The 23,987-nt window shown below is 46.0% G+C and overlaps 1 protein-coding gene across 2 annotated transcripts in view; it reads left to right on the top strand.

The window, feature by feature from the left end:
- SLC39A11 (solute carrier family 39, member 11) overlaps nt 1–23,987 on the top strand; it is a 458,174-nt gene that overhangs the window by 45,456 nt on the left and 388,731 nt on the right. For both annotated transcript variants that reach the window (XM_011935093.1, XM_011935156.1), the window contains exon 4: nt 18,834–18,992. In XM_011935093.1, coding sequence (XP_011790483.1) covers nt 18,834–18,992 — 159 coding nt within the window. The remainder of the gene's footprint in view (nt 1–18,833; nt 18,993–23,987) is intronic.

Genomic DNA, 23,987 nt, shown 5'->3' with positions numbered 1-23,987 from the left:
CTTTCCTTTCCTTTCCTTTCCTTTCCTTTCCTTTCCTTTCCTTTCCTTTCCTTTCCTTTCCTTTCCTTTCCTTTCCTTTCCTTTCCTTTCCTTTCCTTTCTTTCTGCCACAAACAGACCAAACTCATTCTGACCTTCAGAATTTGATATGCCTTCTATTTAGAATTGTGTATGGCTCCTTCTTACCATTCAGGGTTCAGCTCAGATACCACCTCCTCAGAGAGGCCTTCCCTGACTACCCAAGTCAAATGGCTCCACACTGTCACTTTCCACCCCAGGACGTGTTTGTTTGTTTGTTTGAGACAGTCTTGCTCTGTCTCCCAGGCTGGAGTGCAGTGGCGCGATCTCAGCGCACTGCAATCTCTTCCTCCCGGGTTCAAATGATTCTTGTGCCTCAGCCTCCTGAGTAGCTGAGATTACAGACGTGTGCCACTACGCCCTACTAATTTTTGTATTTTTAGTAGAGACGGGGTTTCACCATGTTGGCCAAGCTGGTCTCAAAGTCCTGGCCTCAAGTGATCTGCCTGCCTCAGCCTGCTGAAGTGCTGGGATTACAGGCGTGAGCCACCATGCCCGGGACATCATTTCATTTCCTTCATGTCATTTCTCGTTCTCTGAGTTTCTTGTCTGTTTGCTTTCCTGTTTATGGCCAGTCTGCTCTTACCGGAGTGTAAGCTCCTCTCAGGCAGGGAATTTGCCTGTCTTGTTCATCACAATCCCTAGTGCCTGGCAGAGAGTAGGCACTTGAAAAATATTGCTGAATTTGCTAATGCTGCCCTCAGCATCATCTTCCTAAATCATATTTGTGATTCTTTAACAGCCCCTACCCCGAAGTTTTCCATGGTTCCTTAGTTCTTACTGAATAAGGTCTAAGCATCTTGGCACAGGGTTCCTGACCCTCCTTGGCATGTTTCCATCCCCTTTCCAGGCTTCCTCCCAGAACATGTTCACACATACCTGTGCCCTGCCTTGACATCTTCTGTTCCCTAAACCTGCCCTGCTGCTCCTGGAATGCGTGTCCACCCAGCTGCTCCCATCCTGGAAGGCATGTCCGCCCAGCTGCTCCCATCCTGGAAGGCGTGCCCTCCCAGCTGCTCCTGGTCCCAGCCCTAACCTGCTTCTCAACCTTTTCTGCATCCTTTCGCATAGTGCTCTGTGCAATCTTGCCTCGATGCATCTGGTTGAAGCCCCTGCCCCCAGTCCCTCTCTGGACCCTCCTGGAGTGCTGTAGCACATTTAGCCTTATGGTACGTCCTCTGCCGGATCCTGCCGTACTTGAAACTTTGAGGTCCTGGCTGTCTGGAATCCCAGCTCCTTGCTGACTCACTCTCACAGTTGGGTGGCATGGTTCTCTGTATACAGACCTGTGTACAAATAACATCCCACTTATACATAGTATTGAATTGGATTGAAACTTAGAGCATCGCCGAGGGACCCCTGGGCTGCTGGGAATGACTTCCCTTTGTCATTTGTTGTGTGTGTGTATCCATCTGGTCACTCAGCACATCTGCATTATTATCTATTCACAGACACCTGTATCTACCATGTTCAGGATGGATACATTTGACTTAAATTCCCCAGGAACTCTAGCATTTAGATCACAGGGGTTTGATTCAACCCGTTTTCTCAAGTCATTGGCTGCAATAATAGTAAAAATGGAGACATAATAAACATATGTAGTATCTGCTTGTGGGCCAGTCTTTGTGCTGAGAATTTGGCACACATAATCTCATTTAATCCTTACCACCACCCTAGGAGATAAGCTCCACCTCAGGAGGTAGGATGGTGTTATAGTCACAAGCAGGGCTCAAATTAATTCAGCCACTGTGGGAAGCAGTTTGGCAATTTCTCAAAGAGCTTAAAACAGAGCTACCATTTGACCCAGCAGTCCCATTACTGGGTGTATGCCCAAATGAAAATAGATCATTATATTAAAAAGACACAGGCACTCATGTGTTCATGACAGCATTATTCACAATAGCAAAGACATGCAGTCAACTTAGGTGCCCATCAGTGGTGGACTGGATGGAGAAAATGTGGTACACGTGCACCATGGAATCCTATGCAGTCATAAAAAAGAATGAGATCGTGTACTTTATAGCAATATGGATGGAGCCGGGGGCCATTATCATAAGCGAATTAACACAGAAACAGAAAACCAAATATTGCCTGTTCTCACTTATAAGTGGGAGCTGAGCATTGAGCACACATGGACATAAAGATGGGAAAAAGAAACACTGAGGACTCTAAGGAGGGGAGAGAAGGAGGGGGATGTGGCTTGGAAAAGTACCTGTGGGTACTGTGGTCACTACCTGGGTGCAGTATATCCATGTAACAAAGCTGTACCTGTACCCTCTTATCCAAAGTAAAAGCTGAAATTAAAAAAAGAATCTAAATGTAAAGGTTGGCACAGGATAACTATACATGATATATATGTATATATATATTTGAGATGGAGTCTTGCTCTGTTGCCCAGGCTGGAGTGCAGTGGCATGATCTTGCCTCATTGCAACCTCCACCTCCCTGGTTCAAGTGATTCTTGTGCCCCAGCCTCCCGAGTAGCTGGGATTACGGGTACGTGCCACCACACCCTGCTAGGTTTTGTATTTTTAGTAGAGACAGGGTTTCACCATGTTGGCCAGGCTGATCTTGAAATCCTGACCTCAAGTGATCCACCCGTGTTGGCCTCCCAAAATACTGGAATTACAGATGTGAGCTACCTTGCCCAGCCTATTTTTTTTTTTAAGTGCCACACTGGCTGGGCCTGAATCTTGGCTCTGCTGCTTACTAGCTCTGTGACCTTGTTCAATTATTTAACCTCTCCAGCCTCTGTTTCCCCATATGAGAAATAGGAATAACAATAATATCCAGTAATCCTCCTAACTCTTAGTGTTAGGAGGATTAAGAAAGTTTCTCTTTATGTAAATGTTATTTTATTTATGAGTGTTACTATTTCTATTATTTTCTCCATTTTACATAGGAATAAATAGTAGCTCCAGAGAGGTTAATCTCTTACCCAACTTCCCCCAGCTGGTAAATGGTGGAGCTTGGATCAGAATCCAGGTAGTCTGACTGATAGACGGTGGGTCGTCTTTCCACTAGGCTACATTACCTTTCTTTTTTTTCATTTTTTATTTTTGTTTTTTTTGAGACTGGGTCTCACTGTTTTTCAGGCTGGAGTGCAGTGGTGAGACTACAGCTCACTGCAGCCTCAACCTCCTGGGCTCAAGCGATGCCCCCACTTCAGCCTCCCAAGTAGCTGGGACTATGGACATGCGCCACCACGCCTGGCTAACTTTTGTCTTTTTAGTAGAGATGGGGTTTCGCCATGTTGCCCAGGCTAGTCTTGAACTCCTGCGCTCAAGGGATCTGCCCACTTCGGCTTCCCAAAGTGCTGGGATTACAGGTGTAAGTCACCATGCTAGGCCTGTATTACCTTTCTTAGAGAGAGAAAGAGAGACAGAGACAGAGAGAGACAGACAGAGACAGAGAGACAGAGACAGAGACAGAGAGACAGAGACAGACAGACACAGACAGAGACAGAGAGACAGAGACAGACACAGAGACAGAGAGACACAGACAGACAGAGACAGAGACAGACAGAGACAGAGAGAGAGAGAGAGAGAAGACGATAATTACTGGTGGGAGAGGTATTGCCAGGAAAAACATGCAATATTTAGGGACATGCTTATACTAAAAAAAGTATTTATTCTTTATGTGAAGTTGTCATGTAACTGTTCATCCTGTATTTTTATTTGCTACATCGGGCAGTCCTAGGAGGGGGCTTTTTCGTAGGACATCCAGTTCTCCTTTGGGATTCTGCCCTATTGCTCCTTACCTCCTGCCTTCCATCTCCCAGGAATCATGGCCACCATACCCATGGGAGATTTCTGTATCCCTCTGGTGAGTTCGGACAGAATACACTTTCAGAACCTGTGTTTTCGCGAGTGGTGGAATGAAATGTAATATTATTTAGAACAAGGGGGAGCATCTTTCCTCTCCCTTGACCCTGAAGATCTGCCCCCAAGCCTCATGGCTCATCTGAGCCAAGAGAGAGGCATGAAGCTGGCAGGTGGGTGGTTTGTCATCTCCATCTTGAGGGAAATGAACGAAGTGGGAGAAGCTCCCTCTTATAGATCTTTGAGTTTTCTATCAGTGGAGCCAGACTGCTGAGTCTTCTCTTCTCCTTCAAATATGGGCAGGGGCTGCTTTCTTAGCAGCCAGATCTGGGACAGATTGGATCAGCGTGAGTGAGTGGCGGTGTTGGGGATGGGGAGGCTTGACCAGCTGGTACGGTGTCCATCAACAGGCCCGAGCTGAGAGAGTGCTGATGGCTTGGTGGCTGAGTGCCACGGGAGGCAGCTTGGGGCAATGTGTTCTCACTCTGTTGATGACCAGCTGGTGAAACGGTTTAATAAGGATGTCCCACATCACCCTGTTTTTTTTTAATTTTTTTTTTATTGTTTTTTAAGTCTGTATGGAGTTAACAATTTTGGCAAGCTGAAGGATTCTGGGAGTCTCTCTCATCTGGCTGGTCCAGATCTGCCTTGAAAGGACCAAAGTAATTAGTATACGTGCCATTTCTGTTATTCAGAGTAATGGGTTTGTAGAAGAGGAACACTGAACTCAAACAAAAACGCCTAAGTGTTATGAGACTGGAGCACAGCCATCTTAACATTAGGTGTAGCTGAGATCATTGCCAGTGGGAGCTGCAGTCCAGCTGGGCATCTCACTCATGGTAGTTGCTTAGTAAATATTGGCTGAGCGGAGTTGTACTTGGAGAAAAAAGAAAAATAGGAGCTTAGATTTGGAGCAGGACTGGGCATTGTGGCTTTTTTTTTTTCCCCCTCTGTTTTCATGGCACTGGAGATAGAATTAGGTGACTGGTCAATAATTTTGAAGCCCAGGTATGTCTTCGATGGTTGTCCTTGCTTTATGGAACTTATTACTGTCTAGGACTTCACCTGGGGGACCTACGGTCACTGAGAATGGATGCTGGGAGGTCCCTTTGGGTGTGACTTCCATGCTGGTACTTGGAGTTTGAGGATGGGCCTGGGCCTTGTCAGGTACTTACTGACTGTACTGGATGACCCAAGGCTATCCCCAGAGAGACCATTTTAGGATAGACCCTAGAACCTGGATACCCAACATGCTGTCCATGGAGTAAACGTGGCTCATCAGAATCTGGGGAGCAGGTAGCCTTTTTGAAACTTAAAAACCAGGTCTAATGTGTATACACTAATATGCCCAGAGCTTAAAGTCTCAGCCCAATGAGTTTGGACAATGGCATATATACCTGTATAACCACTACCCAAAATGAGATAGAGAACATTTCTTTTCTTCCCCTTTTTTTTTGAGATAGAGTCTCGCTTTGTTGCCCAGGCTGGAGTGCAGTGGCGTGTTTTTGACTCACTGCAACCTCTGCCTGCCGGGTTCAAGTGATTCTCATGCCTCAGCCTCCTGAGTAGCTGGGATTACAGGTCCCCACCTCCATCCCCGGCTAATTTTTGTATTTTTTGTAGAGATGAGGTTTTACCACATTGGCCAGGCTGGTCTTGAACTCCTGGCTTCAAGTGGTTCACTTGCCTCGGCCTCCCGAAGTGCTGGAATTACAGGCATGAGCCACCATGTCCAGCTGAGATAGAGAACATTTCTGACATCCCAGAAAGAGCTCCTAGGCCCTAAGTCAGGCTCCCTCCCAGCCACCAATTAATGACTTCCAGCCATAGAGTCATTTTGCGTACCCTCGTGCTTAAATGCAGTCGTATAGTATCTATATATTTTTTGTTGTTTGTCTTCCTTCACTCAGTGTAATGATTTTGAGATTCATCCAATGTTGGCATGATAGTAGTTTGTTCCCTTTTATTGCTAAGGAGTATTTCATTTCATAAATATACTACAATGTGTTTATTCATTCTCCTGCTGATGGACATTTGGGGTATTTCCAATTTAGGGCTGCTGTGAATAAAGCTTCTGTGAACGGTCTTGTGTAAGTCTTTGTGTGGACGTACGTTTTCCTTTCTCTTGGGGAACAAGGGGAAGAATGACTGGGTCATATGGTAGATTTTTTTTTTTTTTTTCTTATTTAAGCGTAAGTACTTTTTCCTAGTTTGGAGATTGTAAGCCAAGCTCCTGCCCATCATTATCACTGGGTAGGCGTAGCTAAGAAGAGTCAGGTCATTCAAGCCCATCTACATTGATTAATAACTGTAATTGAAGCTGAAGGTAATTGATTATAATTTTGAGCTGTTGGGTTTAATTCTGTAACATTATGTGAAACTGGTATATTATGAAGGCTTCTTGATAAAAGCAAATTAGGTACAGATATAGCCCCCATATGGATTTGATTCATACTGAGTCATGGTTAATAACTGACACGCCACTTTTAAGGCTGACTCAATGCAAAATTCATGCGGCCGCTCGTCATGGGTTTCTGATTGACTGACTTGATATTGAACAGACATGGGTGGCCTCATTCTGGAGGGTTACATGCAGATTCCTTCCTTCTCCTGAGTTTCTCTGTCTGCCCTCTGGTCTCCTGCCCTGTCACATCTGGATTATGTCCAGAGCCCAAGAGCTGGATATTGGTGTCCTATCTCCCCACTTAAATTAATTCTGCTTGCTGATGCCAGGTTACCCTTCCAAAATGCCTCCGTTACCCTGCCAAAGACAGTGGGTGCTTAATGCTGACCTGCTCCAAGCTGGCTAAGCTGCTGCAGCATCACGTGTGAGGCTTTAAAATACAGTGTCCATGCCCCTGCCCTGGCGAATCTCTTTCTGTAGGTTGTGGAGGGGAGCTGGCATCTGTAGCTTGAAAACTCCAGGTTGATTTTACAGTACAACTAGAGTTGGAAACAAGCCACCCATTGTGTGAAGGCCAAACCATTCTTCCTGGTTGCATAATTATACCCAAATGGCTGGTTGTAAACTCCTCCCTGCCTTCTTTAGCCTTGCAGACACCACAACATAAGCTTCTGTATACTTGCCTCCAGACTCCGCCCACTCTGCACTTCCCAGCTAGAAAGGTCCTGTCCTCATTTCCTTTCCAAATTGTGTCCAGCTTTCCAGAGCCCCTCCCTGTTCTTTGATGTACTGCTTTTTAAATTTCGAAACGACATTGATATCCCCTTTCTTCGCATGACTGCAGATTCCCTTAATTTATCCTGTCATATATCTTCTGTAGCCTTTCTTATTATGGTCCAGAGCCAGCTAGCTCCTGAAGGCAGGGCCCAGATCCACACTGGCTCTTTCTTCCTTTCCTGCAACCCCTGGGGTCTGGCACCGTATTGGCCATGTAACAGTCTCTGCTTAGGGACTTGCTGATTGACTTTTAACTGTTAATTTTATATCTGATTTGGAGACAGAACTTAGAGACACCACTTGGCTTCTGTACTTTCTGAGTAATTATTATTACTATTATTATTCATTTTGAGACAGAGTTTCACTCTTGTTGCCCAGGCCAGAGTGCAATGGTGTGCTCTCGGCTCACTGCAACTGCCACCTCCCAGGTTCAAGCAATTCTTACTGCCTCAGCCTTCCAAGTAGCTGGGATTACAGGCACCCACCACCACACCCGGCTACTTTTTGTATTTTTAGTAGAGATAGGGTTTTACCATGTTGGCCACACTGGTCTCGAACTCCTGACCTCAGGTGATCTGCCTGCCTCAGCTTCCCAAAGTGCTGGGATTACAGGCGTGAGCCACCGTGCCCGGCCTCTTTCTGATTATTGCTCTGACTTACATGGATTGCAAGTCTGTGTGTCCTCCTTAGGTATACAGTAGCCTCCTTGAGGTTAGAGTCCATGTTCCTTTGGTTCAACAAACATGAAGGAGGACCTGCTTCGTAGCAGGCACTGAGTTGGGTGCTGTTCTTTTGAGCTGTGTCTTCCTGTCCTACCTCTGTGTACCTTTTTAGAGGTGTGAAGAGTTGATACATTCAGTGTATTGTAAGTGAGCTATGTGCAATAATTTTCTTTCCGCTATTTATTATGAGAAAAATTTTGTTTTGTGGCTTGGATTTTTTTTCAGTATTTAAACTGTCACTACTATAATAAAGGAAATGCTCAACTGCACCCATCATGCTGGAATATTCTGATGTATCCCTTAAGGAACTCTTCACAAATTCATTTCTATTGCCAGAGCTGAAATGGTTTCAGAATGAGCATTTACACAGAAATGGAAAGGTTTGCCTAATGTGGGCTGGGTGTTAAACTGATTTTTTTTTTTTTAAATTATTCTATGCTGGTACTGCTGATACCAGAGGGAAATTAATAGCATTATAAAGTACAGATCCCTGGGACAGTTTGCATGATATTTTGAGAAAAGGGATCGGATTATGAGCCTTTCTAGGTTTTCAGAACTACAGAAGGGAAATAGGGATTTTGTTCTCAGGGACTCCGAAGAAGAGTCTGTAAATACCTGGTGATTTTAAATATTTTCTCCAGTCCCTTTCAGCCTTCTGCTGTTAAGGCTGTGATTGTTAAGGTTGTCATGCAGAAACTTTTCTGAAAATTGAGATTTTGTGCATAGGATTCTTTACTCCCATTGGATTTTCATTGTGAAATCAGAGTGAAAATGTGGGAAGATGCTGGGTGCCCCCATTCCAGCACATAAACTATCACTTTTTCTCCTGTTTTCAGCATGATATCCTCACCCTTAACTGGCCTGGGGGTCCTGCAATGTCTGGTGGGACAGTTGCCTGGCTTCCTGGGGTCCAGGAGGAATCTGGGTTTTACTTGCTTCTTACCCAAGCCTCTGGCAGGTCTCTTTTAGGCCTGTCTGCCCTCTCATTGTCAAAGGCTCCGGGGCTATTCTGGGGCTCTGTGGGGTGAAGCACCTTCCTTCTAGTCTCTTTCTCCAGCCCCAGGCGGCAGCCTTCATGAGCATCCGTCAGGGATTACCTGCTCCTCTCTTCAAGCTTCCAAAATGTGGCTGCCATGTCCTCTTCCTTTCTTTCTATCTTTGGCCTTTGAATCCTTCATATCCCTGTACCTTTACTCTAGTGAGAATTTGGGAGCTTGTATTCCACTGGCCATGTTTAACTAGAAGCCCTCCAATGTACATTGTGTGATATTCCAAAGTAGACTAGGAATTTCACATTAGTGTAGGAAAATTAGATTTAGAGGGGAATTATTCTCTGATTTGCTATACTGAGTAAGTGATGTTGTGAATACTGTTTTTTAATTTTTATTTTTAGTTTTGAGATGGAGTCTGACTATGTTGCCCAGGCTGGAGTACAGTGGTGTGATTTTGTCTCACTGCAACCTCTGCCTCGTGGGTTCAAGTGATTCTTCCACCTCAGCCTTCCGAGCAGCTGGGATTACAGGCATGCATCACCGTACCTGGCTAATTTTTGTATATTTAGTAGAGACAGGGTTTCACCATATTGACCAGGCTGGTGGCAAACTCTTGACCTCAAGTGATCTGCCTGCCTCAGCCTCCCAAAGTGCTGGGATTTCAGGCATGAGCCACCGTGCCTGGGCATGTTATAATCATTAACTGTTAATAAGCTCTTTATTTTGAAAGTATTTTAGATTTCCAGAAATACTGCAAAAATAGTACAGCGAATTTCTGAATAGTGCCCTTCATCCAGTTTCCCCCAATGTGAAAATCTTACATAAATAATCTTGACACATTTGTTAAAGCTAAGAATTAACATTTGTTTGTTACTATTCCCTAAACTCCGGACTTTATTTGGATATCATCTGTTTCCCCACCAATGTCCTTCTTCTGTTCTCAGATACCAATCAGGATACATATTGCTTTTACACTGTTCCTATTTTAAAGTATAATTTATAGTAGAGGAAGGCATACCTTTTATTCAGAGACCTCGACCAAAAGTATAACATCTGTACGTTTTGTTTTGAAATCCCACCTTTAGCTATGCTACTGGGAAGGGATTATAGTGTGACTTACAAAATTGCTTGTTTCTCTACCTACTTCTAAGGCAATCATGGGATATTAATGGGTTTAAATTTGTGAGGTTTGATTTATCTTCGTGAAGCAAGTATTTAATAGGATTATTAGCCCTGTTCGTTAGTGGCCCAAAATTTTCTAGTGCTGGGTTTTCTTGGAGTAGTTTCTATCACAATATTGGGGAATGTCATGGGACTGATTGCATTTAGTTATTGCTGACGCTGATTCATTGCGGACTTTGGCTTTGGGATTCCTTCCCTGATAATGGGGGAGGTGGCAACTTGAAACTGGCCTTTACTCTGAATCATCAAGTAGGGGTAGAGGGTGGCGCAGTCCACTTGGGATGGACCAGCTTGCTCTGGGGCTTTGGGAAGCCACTGATTCTCTTTGATGTCAGCCTTTTCTTCTGTTAAGTGAGGTTTTTAAATTACATGGTCTCCTAAAGTCCCATCTGACTCTTAAGTGAGTCTGTGATTCTATCAGTAGACTCTTGAGTAGATTATCTGTGAAACTTCGAAAATTCTATGTTGACACCTTTCCACACCTGTGAAAATCTCAATTATTTTAAACAATTACTCACCCCATGTTTGTGAAAGCACTGAAGACATTTGAGTATGAGTCTATATAATACTTAATTTGGAAGCTAAAAATTACTGTAAAAATCAGGCATTAGACCAAAAAATGGGTGTTGAATCACTTCCTGATCATGCGTTCTGATTTCTCCACCCCCGTTGCTCCCCTTCATTAGCAAGGATGACAGAGAATGCATTTAGACAACAAATGTTGAACAGTCACCCTGTCCAGGACTACTCTGATGGGGGTGCCAGGTACAGAGATGCTTAAGGCACAGCCCTCTCCTGGGCATGTAATGGACACAAGTGATGGATCTAGTGTGATAGAAAAGAACCACCTTAGAAGTGGGGTGTAGGGCAAGATAGGAGGAGGAAGAGAGGATGCCTCCAGAAGGCACACGGGGAGAGGGATGAATCCAAAACAGCACTGACCCGTTGCATGTTTCCTGCTGGGAACCGGATTGGGGTGGTATTTGCATTGACTCTCAGGATTCTTAGGACAACCCTGTGAAGTGTACCGTTTTCAGGTGACAACACTGAGCTGCAGAAGAGAGCGTAGGTTATTTGACGGGGGCTACCTAACCAGTAAGTAGCTGAGCCAACATTCAAAATCGGACTTGATTCTAAGTCTTGCATTTTCCCGTGATAAATATGGACTTGGGCAAAGAGTTGAGGGTGTTTGGAAGAAAGGACATGGGAGATGGGTCTTGGCATTTTGGTGTTGTCACAGATGGAGCTGCTCAGGCCAAGGTGAGGCAGCAGAAGAGTTCAGCAACAACCGGGGGCAGTAGTACAAATGGGATCCCTAACAGTTGAGTAGGCCAGTCTCAACCTCAGCTCCTGTCCTCCCTTCCCTTCTCTCCCCTCCCCTCCCCCACTCCCCTCCCCTCCCTCCCTTTTTTCCTTCCTTCCTTTCTTTTTCTTTCTTTCTTTCTTTCTTTCTTTCTTTCTTTCTTTCTTTCTTTCTTTCTTTCTTTCTTTCTTTCTTTCTTTCTTTCTTTCTTTCCTTTCTTTCTCTCTTTCTTTTCTTTCTTCTTTCCTTTTCCTTTTTCCTTTCCTTTCCTTTCCTTTCCTTTCCTTTCCTTTCCTTTCCTTCCTTTCCTTCCTTCCTCTCTTTCTCTCTTCCTCTCTTTCTCTTTCTTCTTTTTCTTTTTCTTTTTTTTCAGAGTCTTACTCTGTCGCCCAGGCTAGAGTGCAGTGGTTCAATCCCAGCTCACTGCAAACTCTACTTCCTGGGTTCAAGTGATTCTCCTGCCTCAGCCTCCCAAATAGCTGGGATTACAGGCACCCACCATCATGCCTGGCTTTTTTTTTTTTGTATTTTTAGTAGATACAGGGTTTCACTGTGTTGGTCAGGCTGGTCTTGAACTCCTGACCTCAGGTGATCTGCCCGCCTAGGCTTCTTCCCAAAGTGCTAGAATTACAGGCGTGAGCCACCACGCCCGGCCTATACTCAGCTTCTTAAATGTCACCTTGCCTGGGAATCACTGTGTTCAACATGAAGACTTCTGAGCTCTGTGGTAGACCTACCAAACCAGCCAAAGACTGAAGTTATACTTTCAATCTCTTCTCATGTGTGTGTGTGTGTGTTTTATTTCCTCCTTAGCCCTTTTGCAGGAGTTGTGTGTGTGTGTGTGTGTGTGTGTGTGTGTGTGTTTTGAGATAGTCGCTCGTTCTGTCATCCAGGCTGGAGTGGCAGGGTGTGATCTCAGCTCACTGCAACCTCCACCTCCTGAATTGAAGTGATTCTCATGTCTCAACCTCCCGAGTAGCTGGGATTACAGGCGTGTGCCACCACGCCCGGCTAATTTTTGTGTTTTTTAGTAGAGACAGGGTTTTGCCATGTTGACCAGACTGGTATTGAACTCCTAACCTCAGGTGATCCGTCTGCCTCAGCCTCTCAAAGTACTTACAGGCTTACAGGCGTGAGCCACTGCGCCCTGCCAGGAGTTTTCTTTTACTGTTAAAATACTCATCCTTGAGCTTCTTTCATTATTTAGCAAAAGAAATTGGGCTGCTTTGGTCTTAGCAACATTTAACTTGGAGGATGCACCCCACCCAAACCTTGCCCCTGGGTTCATTTGATTGGGTGGGCTTTTCATTTTCATTTCAGGAATAAAGAGGCAAAAAAGACTTTGAGGGTACAGCGAGGCCCCTGCCATGTGTGTTGAAGCCAATTATGGATTCCTTTTGTAGACAAAAGTGAGGAAATGGAAGGTGCCAGCCATCAGCTTCTTATGATTATACCTTGTGTCTTCAGGGGTGGCCCTGTTAGCCCACTTGTTTGCCTTTACAGGCGGGGTCACAGCTGCAGGAGGACTTTCGCCCTCTACTATCCGGGGCTATGAAGGGACTGGCTGGCAAGAGCATTCCCCGAAGTCTTGGGCCCGGTGCTCAGCACCTTCCCCTCTGTGGTCTGCCCCTCCCAGACCCTGCTTCTTAGGGGTAATTGAGAGGTAATCAGATACCCTGCTTTCTATTTCTGCACCAGCTAATTCATACGTCACTACACCCTGGTTTAAAAATGCCTGACATATAAAGGAGCATTGCTGATGTGGAGAGTTTCACCTTGCCACCTGTGCTGGGGGATTATTTAAAAAGTGATGCGGCCGGGCGCGGTGGCTCAAGCCTGTAATCCCAGCACTTTGGGAGGCCGAGGGCGGATCACGAGGTCAGGAGATCGAGACCATCCTGGCTAACACGGTGAAACCCCGTCTCTACTAAAAAATACAAAAAACTAGCCGGGCGAGGTGGCGGGCGCCTGTAGTCCCAGCTACTCGGGAGGCTGAGGCAGGAGAATGGCGTGAACCCGGGAGGTGGAGCTTGCAGTGAGCTGAGGTCCGGCCACTGCACTCCAGCCTGGGCGACAGAGCGAGACTCCGTCTAAAAAAAAAAAAAAAAAAAAATGATGCTTATCCTAGGATCCCACAATTCCACTCCTTGGCACTTATTTACCGAAATGAATGGAAAACTTCCAGTCCACACCAATACCTGCACACGGGTGTTTATAGCTGCTTTATTGATAATTGACACAACTCAGAAGCAAGCAAAAAGTCCTTCAGTAGGTGAGCAGATAAACTGTGGTACATCCGGACAATAGAATATTATCCAGTGCTAAAAAGAAATGCTTTATCAAGTCATGAGAAGACACCGCTTGCATGTTACCAAGTGAAAGAAGCGAATCTGAAAAGGTTCCACGCTGTGCGGTTTCAACTATATGACATTCTGGAAAAGGCGAAACTACAGAGACAGTGGAAAGGGGATTTCCAGGGACTAGCGGGGAAGGAGGGATGAATAGTTGGAACACAGGGGCTTTTTAGGGCAGTGAAATATATGATACTGTAAAGATGGATACATGATATTATATATGTGTCAAAATCCATGGAATGTATAGCACCAAGAGTGGACCCTAATGGAAACTACAGACCAGCTGGGCGCCGTGGCTCACGCCTGTAATCCTGGCACTTTGTGAGGCCAAGGCAGGTGGGTCACCTGAGGTCAGGAGTTCGAGACCAACCTGACCAATATGGTGAAATCCCATCTCTACTAAAAGGACAAAAATGAGCTGGGTGTCATGCGGGCACCTGTAATCCCAGCTGCTCCGGGGGCTGAGGCATGAGAATTACTTGAACCCGGGAGGCAGAGAGTGCAGTGAGCTGAGATTACACCACTGCACTCCAGCCTGGGTGACCTTGTCTCAAAACAAACAAAAACAAAAAAACAAAAAACAAAACAAAAAAAGATGGCCCTTGGGTATTAGTGCCGCATCAGTGTGGGTTCATCTGTTGTATCAAATGTACCACTGTGATATGATGTTGATAGTGGGCATAGTTTTATGTAGTGGGGACAGGCAGGCATATGTCAGAATTATTGGTACTTTCCACTCAATTTTGCTATCAATCTGAAAGTGCTCTAAAAAATAAAGTTGAAGAAAAGTCACATATGCCTGTATTAATTTTCTATTGCTGATGTAACAAACTACCATGAATGCAGTGGCTTAAAACAGTGCAAATTTATTATCTTACAGTACTGGAGGTCTGAAGTCCCCGGTGATTTTAACTGTGACAAAGTCAAGGTGGCAGCAAATCCTCCTGGAGGATTTGGAGGAGAAGCTGCTTCCCTGCCTTCTCGGCATCTTGGGACCACCTCCCTTCCCTAGCAGATGGCCTTTTCTTTATCCTCAAGCCAGCAGCATGGCATCTTCCAGTCTCTTTCTGACTACAGCCTCTGCTTTTGTTATTACATTTTCTCTCTGATTCTGATCCTTCTTTTTTTTTTTTTGCGATGCAGTGTCACTCTATCACCCAGGCTGGAGTGCAATGGTGCGATCTTGGCTCACTGCAACCTCTGCCTCCTGGGTTCAAGCGATTCTCCTGTCTCACCCTCCTGAGTAGCTGGAATTACAGGTGCCTGCCACAATGCCTGGCGAATATTTGTATTTTTAATAGAGACAGGATTTCACCACGTTGGTCAGGCCTGTCTCAAACTCCTGACCTCGTGACTCTGACCCTTCTCACTCCTTCATAAGGACCCTGTGGTTACATTGGCCCGACTCAAATAAGCCAGGATCATCTCCCCATCTCCAGGTCCTTAATTTAATCCCATGTACAGAGTCCTTTTTACTTGTAAGGTGAAATATTCACAGATTTAGGCATTAGGACACAGTCATCTTTTCTACCACACTTGCCCTTTAAATAACTTTTCAGCTGGGTGTGGTGGCTCACATCCGTAATCCTAGCACTTTGGGAGGCTGAGGTGGGCAATCACTTGTGGCCAGGAGTTCAAGGCCAGCCTGGCCAACATGGTGAAACCCTATCTCTACTAAAAATACAAAAATTAGCTGGGCGTGATGGTGCACACCTGTAATCCCAGCTCCTTGGGACACTGAGGCACGAGAATCTCTTGTATCCGGGAGGCGGAGATGGAGGTTGCAGGTCACGCCACTGTACTCCAGCCTGGATGACAGAGCGAGACTCTGTCTCAAAACAAAAACAAAAACAAAAACAAATACAAAAAACAAACAACAAAGAATTTTGCTTTGGGTGCTTTTTTCATTTTAGACAGGCAACCCTATTCAATTTCCCAATTGTTCTTTGGTGGTTTTCCAGTTTGTGTGTGAGGCAGCGAGGCTGGCAAGGAAAAGAAATGAAGGAAATCCAGCTGGATCCTGAATTTGACTGGAAAGAGAAAGGACAGTGATTCTCAAGGAGGGGGCCCACCTGAATCAGCTGAGATGCTTTTGCATTGCAAGCATCCCAAATTCCAACATACCCTCCCTTGAGAGACACTTCTCTTCTGCTCCTGCTCCTTGAATAGCTTGTGCATTGTGTGTTTCTCATGTGTAAGGGCAGAAAAAAGGTTGGTACTCAGTGATGCAGAGGGAGGGAAGGGAATGTGGGCAGAAGAGGTTGGACCTGGGGCTGAAAAGGAGATGAGAGCAGAGGTTGGGGAGTTCTCTCAAGTGATACTGACAGCAATATTATGTTTCCTCATCACAGGATGGAGTGTGGGGAAGATTTAGAGGGTGAGAAGAGTGGGCTTATCTGGGCCATATGGTTTTAGAGTTGTTGAAGGTGGGAATGTATGGGAGAACCAGAGAAGCTGCTGCGCAGGTCAGGTTTAAAAAGAAGAATAGGGCCAGGAACAGTGGCTCACGCCTATAATTCCAGCACTTTGGGAGGCCAAGGTAGGCAGATCACTTGCAGTCAGAAGTTCGAGACCAGCCTGGCCAACATGGCAAAACCCTGTCTCTACTAAAAATACAAAAATTAGCCAGGTGTGCTGGCGCACGCCTATAATCCCAGCTACTTGGGAGGCTGAGGCAGGAGAATCGTTTGAACCTGGGAGGCGGAGGTTGCAGTGAGCTGAGATTGTGCCACTGCGCTTCAGCCTGGGCGACAGAGATTCCTTTTCAAAAAATAATAAGAAGAGGAAGTGGCACCTTTCCAACTCTGTGCCTCGTTGCAGGTCCTCTTTGGTGGGGAGTTTACTATGCAGGGCAGCTACTGAGGGTTGTTGAATTCTAAAGCTAGTAAGACAAAGTCTGGAAAAGGGGTGGATTAGGCTGTAGCGGGGAGGAGGAGCCCTCATGTTTCCTTTGATGGTCTTTATTGACAGCCCGGCTCATGGGGTTGAACTGATCAGCCTCAGCTCCTATCCTGTTTAGTGGAGGCATTTTCATTCTTAGAGTTTTGGAGGCTGTTGCTGGTTTCCATGGGTGGCACTTAAACTTTTGCTGGGAGAATTTGGCCCAGAGCAAGTGACTGTGTGTGATTGACAGCTGGAAGAAGGGAATTTATGGATTTATGCATACATTTGTTCTTTATTGTTGCTATTATAATACCTGGTTCTTTCAGTCTGAATGCTAATTTGAAGATGGGTGATACATTTGATTTTTTAAGGCAAGGCATAATTAAGTAATTTTTAGGAACCCATTCAACATTTTCTGTGTCGGCGATGACTGCCGTATAGTTATGATGGGTAGTGGGTGTACTCTAGCCAAAAGATGTGATAGCATCTATAAGAGTAAACAGCTATGGATGAGTATTTAATTTGGTCAGTGCTGGAGAGCTTCTTATTTTTAAGAGACAGAGTCTCGCGATGTTGCCCAGGCTGGGCCTTGAACTCCTGGGCTCAAGGCTGCCTAGTAGCTGGGACTACATCACTGCACCAGCTCGTCCACTGGAGAAACTTTTATCAAATTGGCTTTGCTGAGATTTCAGCCAGCCTAATTTTTTTTCTTCTCCTTCATGTTTATCCTCTCATTGAGTTGGTTATGGTCCTGCTTGGTCATTTCCTCGGATCTGCTACTTACTGCCTATAGTAGGGGTCCCTAACCTCTGGGCCATGGACCAGTGCTGATCCATGGCCTGTTAGGAACCAGGCCAAACAGCAGGTGAGCAGCAGATGAGTGAGTGAGGATTACCGCGTGAGCTCCACCTTCTCTCAGACCAGTGGTGACATTAGATTCAATAGCGTGAACCCTATTGTGAACTGTACATGCCACAGATCTAGGTTACGAGCTCCTTGTGAGACTCTAATGCCCAGTGATCTGAGGTGGAACAGTTTCATCCCCCAACCACTGCCTGGTCTGTGGAAAAATGGTCTTCCACGAAACTGGCCCCTGGTGCCCAAAGGATTGGGGACCACTGACCTGTAGGACCTTGAGCAAATTACCTTACTATTTCAAGATCCAATGTCTTTATCTACAAACTGCAATAGAAAACATCATCTGCCTCCGGGGTGGTTGTGATGACAGGCTAAGATATCAAATGTAAATCTTGGCCCTTGGAAATACCAAGTGATAAATAAATATTAGTTCGCTTCTTCCTTTTTAGAGATAAGATAATTGATGAGACCAATATAACGTTGACTTGCTGGTTATCTTCAGATATTTCAGAGGCTGTCACAGATCACACAGGAAGGACACAGTTTTTGGTGTTCTAGGGAGCAAAACCACAGCTGAAAGGTAAAAGTGGAAAGGAAACAGATTTCAGCTCAACATAAGAAAGAACTTTGTAATAATTAGACCTGTGTTACAATGCAGTGGAACTCATGAAGTAGTGAGCAATTTGTCTTGGAAGAATTTAATTAAACTAGGATTTTTGGGGCTGGGTGTGGTGGCTCACACCTTTAATCTCAGCACTTTGGGAGGCCGAGGTGGGTGGGTCACCTGAGATCAAGAGTTTGAGACCAGCCTGGCCAACATGGCAAAACCCCATCTCTAAAAAATACTGACAAATGAGCTGGTCGTGGTGGCACACACCTATAATCCCAGCTACTCGGGAGGCTGAGGCAGGAAAATCACTTGAACCCGGGAGGCAGAGGTTGTAGTGAGCCAAGATCATGCCACTGCACTCCAGCCTGGGAGACAGAGTAAGACTTCACCTCAGAAAAAAAAAAAAAGAATAGGAATTTTCAACAGCATTATCGCTGACATTCGGGGCCAGATAATTCTTTGTTGTCAGGGGTATGCTGTGCATTGTAGGATGTTCACCTGCCCCTATCCTCCTCCCAGTGTGACAGCTAAAAATGTCTCTAGTCGTTGCCAAATGTCCTGTGGAGGGCAAAACCGTTGCTGGTTGATAACCACTGAATTATAGGCGAACTGGACTGCATTCTCCCAAGGTCAACTCTATCCTACCCCAAATCGAGTTCTTGCCATAGGAAGCTCCGGGAATTCTGGGGATGACTTTTTGGTTTATGATAGTACCTCCCAACCTGGGATGAAAGACCTCACTCATGTGAAATGGTAGGGGTCAGTCTGGGCCACAGAGAGCAACTGAGGTCCTGCCTGGAAGGCCTTCTGCAGTTGCTTTAATGTTTATCTCTCATTGTGGTTTCTGTAGGTCATGTTGGCAGCTTCCTATTGGTCTCTCCTGGCCCCAGCAGTTGAGATGGCCACATCCTCTGGGGGCTTTGGTGCCCTTGCCTTCTTCCCTGTGGCTGTTGGCTTCACCCTTGGAGCAGCTTTTGTCTACTTGGCGGACCTCCTGATGCCTTACCTGGTGAGTACCACGCTACTTCTAGCTGTCGTATCAGGATACAACCAGCTCTGTGCAATGGATTTATTTCTGATCAAACCTGACATACCGTTAATGTCTCCGTTAAGTAGCCACTGGTATTTAAACAGAGAACAAGGCATTAGAGGAACTGACTGGTGATTTCTTTCTTAAAATAATGTCTTGGTAATTACCCCCTTATTTACATTTTAGTAAGTTCAGATTTTGAATGTCACATTTCATTAAAAATACAGAGTACAGCTGATGTGCTGAGTGGCACTGTATATATGAGAGGACCTAGAACTGGGTGCTGGGTAGGACCTAGAACCATCACTGTGGTGCTGGCTCTTTTATTTAGAGTATGACATCATCAGGGAGATGATATCCTGCCCCCGCCTCTCAACCTGGAGCATTAGGCCTTCGACGATGGATCACATCATGAGGGCTGACAGGAGGGTGAGGCGGGGCTCTGTGCAGCAGGGATCTGGGCTAGAGCTCACACCTGCCGTTTGCTGATTGTATATCCTGAGCTCTAGTTTTCCGTCCTTTAATTTGAGAATAACTCTCCCAAGGGACTGTACAGTAAAATTTAAAACATGTAAAAATGTACTGGAATTGGGAATAAGCCAGAGATTTCAGGCTTTTTTACTGACATAGGGCTGGAGAGTTGGGTTTGGGAACGAGCATATATTTGCTTATGGAGAAGCACCGTGCGAACCACAGCCTGGCGTGTGGCTGTGATTGCCGAGCTGAGATAGCTGGGGCCAGCTCAGGCAATGGGAACCGCAAGCCATTGGCTAAAGCCCTGTCATCTGCATGCACTGCTGTCAGTAAAGGAAAAGGGTCCAAGATCATAACAGCATGACACAGCCTTACCAGACACTGGGCCCGACAAGTTCTAGAGATGGCAGAAGCACCCCCAAACTAGTGCCTGAATTCTCTACTTCCCTAGAAAGGGAAATGGTGCAGGGAGAACTCTATGGAGAGAAATGGGTCAAAGTCCATTTCTCCTGCTGGATCATGGTGAGACAGGATTAAGTGAGACTCACTGGAGTCAGCGGTCATGTACCCCGGGAGGTAGGAAGGGTTGAAGTTCTCTTCCCTGCCTTCCTGTTTTCTTTTTTCCTTAAGTTCCTACTGGAGAAAGAGAAGGAATGATGGGTGATTCTATAACTACAATGATTCCCAGGAACTATGCCTCTGGATCCTAGGCTAATGAAAAATGGATTCCTTGTGTTATGGAAGAACTGTTCTTTGGATCAGACAGGTGAATGTGATGTTGGACGGCTGTGATACTGTCTTAAAGCAGAGGTCCCCAACCCCCAGACCGAGGACCAGTACTGGTCTATGGCTGATTAGGAACTGGGCTGCATAGCAGGAGGTGAGCAGCCAGCTGCCAAGTGAGCTTTATCTTCTGAGCTCCGCCTCCTGTCAGATCAGCGGTGGCCTTCTATTCTCAACAGAGCGCAAACCCTGCTGTGAGCTGCGCGTGTGAGGGATCCGGGCTGTGTGCTCCTTAAGAGAATCTAACGAATGGCTGATGATCTGAGGTGGAACAATTTCATCCCAAACCCCCGACCCTGACCCCAGTCCGTGGAAAAACTGTCTTCCACAAAACCAGTCCTTGGTGCCAAAAAGGTTGGGGACCACTGTCTTAAAGACCATGTGTCATTTTTTTGTCATTAAAAGATTGAGTGGCATGGCTGGATGCGGTGGCTCACACCTGCAATCCCAGCACTTTGGGAGTCTGAGGTGGGCAGATCACCTGAGGTCAGGAGTTTGAGAGCAGCCTGGGCAACATGGTGAAACCCCATCTCTACTAAAAATACAAAAATTAGCCGGGCGTGGTGGTGCACACCTGTAATCCCAGCTACTCAGGAGGCTGAGGCACGAGAATCGCTTGAACCTGGGAGGTGGAGGTTGCAGTGAGCTGAGATAGTGCCACTGCACTCTGGCTGGGTGACAGAGCAAGACTCTGTCTCAAAACAAAAGAAAAAAAAAAAAAAAAGATTGAGTGGCCGTGTCTGTCTCTGTCCCCTGGACAGTTGGCTTCCTTGCTGCCGACTATGTCTGTGTGGTAGTGGCTTCCAGCGGCCTTCAATGCCGGCTGCCATATTCTGATCTCAAGGCCACCCTGGTTTTGTGTGAACTTGTTGTTGGAGTGTATTGTGCTTGCCCTTGACCAGTGGCTTTAACCCCTGAGCAGCAGGCAAAGATCTGGCTCAGCAGCTCTGCACGACCCCTGCTGGATCCCATTCTGCTCTCCTCTCATGCACCCAACTGGGCTTCCAAGACAGTCTCTTGGAAAGGACTCTGCAATCCTGGTGGGTCTTGCTATGTTACTGGGGAGTGGGGGTGGTGGGGTGGTATCAGAAGTATTTGGTCAGCTGTCTGAGTGTAGGGGTTTTCTCTGGGCAGTGTAAACAGTCATTGGCTAATTTGTACTATGCAGCAGTATTTTTTTGTTTTTTGAGACGGAGTCTCACTCTGTCATCCAGGCTGGAGTGCAATGGTGTGATCTTGGCTCACTGCAACCTCCGCCTCCTGGGTTCAAGCAATTCTCCTGCCTCAGCCTCCCGAGTAGCTGGGATTACAGGCGCCTGCCACCACGCCCGGCTAATTTTTGTATTTTTAGTCGAGGTGGGGTTTCACCATGTTGGCCAGGCTGGTCTTGAACTCCTGACCTCAAGTGATCCTCCCGCCTCCGCCTCCCAAAGTACTGGGATTACAGGTGTGAGCCACCATGCCCGGTTGCAGCAGTATTTTGTTTTTGAACCTTTTGGTTCATATTTGTTCTAGTATATGCTTTGAATATGGAGGAGGTCCCAGAGAAGCCCTAGATAGAATCAGGAATGGTTTGGGAGCAGCTGTTGAATGTCTCGGGAGGGGTTGCAAGAGCTCAGAAAGGGACATCATCACCACAAATGCCCAGAACCTCACTACTTGGCAGAAAGATCAACCTGACAGTAAACATCTGTTCTAGGAGATTTAAAAAGAAATGAATTCTTGCTGTCAATGTGAGAGGGGGAATTTGTCTTAGAAGGTCTCATACATGGATAAGAATTACTTAGGATTGCTACAGTCCGTGAATACAAATGTTGTTGAAAGAGTTGTGCTTGGAACCAGTCTGTTGACCTTCACTCTGAGGCTGGCCAAAGGTTCCCTTTGGTTTCACTATTAATTTGCTCCCCAGACCTGAAAAGGGCAGCAGCTTGGATCTATCGAAGATGCTCTGTGGAGTCGGAGTTAATGGGTTTTGATCTTGAGTCCTTGCGGTTGGCCAACATCGACTGAGCACCCACAGGGTTTGGAGTCTAACAGGGGAGGAGTGGGGCTAGAATTTGTGTTCGGGATGTTTGCTCTCTTTGGGATCTATGAACCAGTGGCTTTTGAGGCTGTGGGAAGTTTTGTGGGTAAATTTGGCCCCAGATCATTTCAGTTCCCGATTCATTCCCCTGATGATGGAGGTCCACCATTCAGCAGATGGCCCCAGGAGCAGAATGAAGGCAGAGCAAAAGGCTTTGGCTGGGATTCCGACCAAGAGGCTCTCACCCTTTGTGACAGGCCCCAGGATGTAGGGGGCCTGTCTGCAGAAAACCTCAGGGTCTCCTTTCTGTCCCCTGGGGACATGTCTGCTTGGAGTTTGTTGGGGTGAAAGGAAGTGGGTCAGTGTCTGTGTTATTTTACCTGGAGAAATAAGGAGATGGAGAAGTCTGGAAAGGGCAGCGATACGGCTTGAGGGATTCTGCGGCAGTGCCCTTATTTGACCCTTTCCTGTGACCATTCAGGCACAGGCCCCAATGCCTGGGAGTGTCAGAGCCACCAACCCTGGTTATGTGTTTGGGACGTGAAGGGCATCACACTCTTGGGTTGGTGGGAAGGGAATGGTTAACACATGACTGTTTTCTTTAACTCCATTTCTGTTCCTTCGGCCTTTCAGATTTATTTGTCTCCCTGTCGGAGGCAAAGCAAAATATTGCCCATGGAAAGGGCATTACTCAGAAGAGCCTGTCAGGTTCGAAGCCTTTGTGGCTTTGTTAACTTCAGATACATGAAGTTCCTCTCCAAACTGGGTGTTTATTTTCAATTATTTATCTGGGAATAAAGTAGAGAAGTTCTGTGGTAACTGTTAATGGGAAATGAACTGATAGGGATTTACAGAGACTTTGCCAAATGGCGTCTTAATGAAAGGGGAGAAAAGAAGGGGGTGGGCAAGGAAGATGCAGCCTGCTGGGCCTGGGAAGAGGCTGTTGAGGGGTCAGATGATGGGAAACACTTTCGGGGCCAGCCGGAGCCCATGCTCCCCTTAGGATGGCTCTAGACAGAAACAGACTGGACATTGAACAGCTGTTTGGAGACATTGACATGTTTCTAATTTTGCAATTGTGCTTCTATGTGAAGTTAAGGGATAGCAGTATGTGGGAAACTGTCATCTTCAGTTCATTATTGTCATTATTTGAGACAGGGTCTTGCTCTGTTGCCCAGGCTGGAGTGCGGTGCCATGATCGCGGCTTACTGTAGCCTTGACCTCCCGGGACCAAGTGATCTTCCCACCTCAGCCTCCTGCATAACTGGAACCACAAGCGTGTGCTACCATGCCCGACTAATTTTTAATTTTTTTGGTAGACACAGGGGTCTCCCTATGTTGCCCAGGCTAGTCTTGAACTCCTGAGCTCATGCAATCCTCCTACTTTGGCCTCCCTCTCTAAGTGTTGGATTTATAGGTGTGAGCTACCACACCTGGCCGGCCTTCAGTTTAAAACTGTGATTTTTCTCCTGGTGGGTTGATGGGTAGCGTGGGGAGGAGGGTAGTATATGTGTCCCTAAGGTCAGTTCTTTCTTTTTAGTCATGTTAGTGTCACATCAATACAATACAAAAATCTTATTATAAAACAGTTTTGTAAAAATTTTATGTGAAAACGCTTCTCCTACTTTTCTCTTTCCCCCAGATCAACCAGTCAAACATTGTTACCAGTTTAGCGGGTATCATTCTACTGTTTC

This window comes from Colobus angolensis, unplaced genomic scaffold (genome assembly GCF_000951035.1).
Source record: "Colobus angolensis palliatus isolate OR3802 unplaced genomic scaffold, Cang.pa_1.0 Scaffold1, whole genome shotgun sequence".
Taxonomy (NCBI): Eukaryota; Metazoa; Chordata; class Mammalia; order Primates; family Cercopithecidae; genus Colobus; species Colobus angolensis.
The sequence above is the reverse complement of the archived record's forward strand: the minus strand, read 5'-3'. Positions and strand labels throughout refer to the sequence as shown.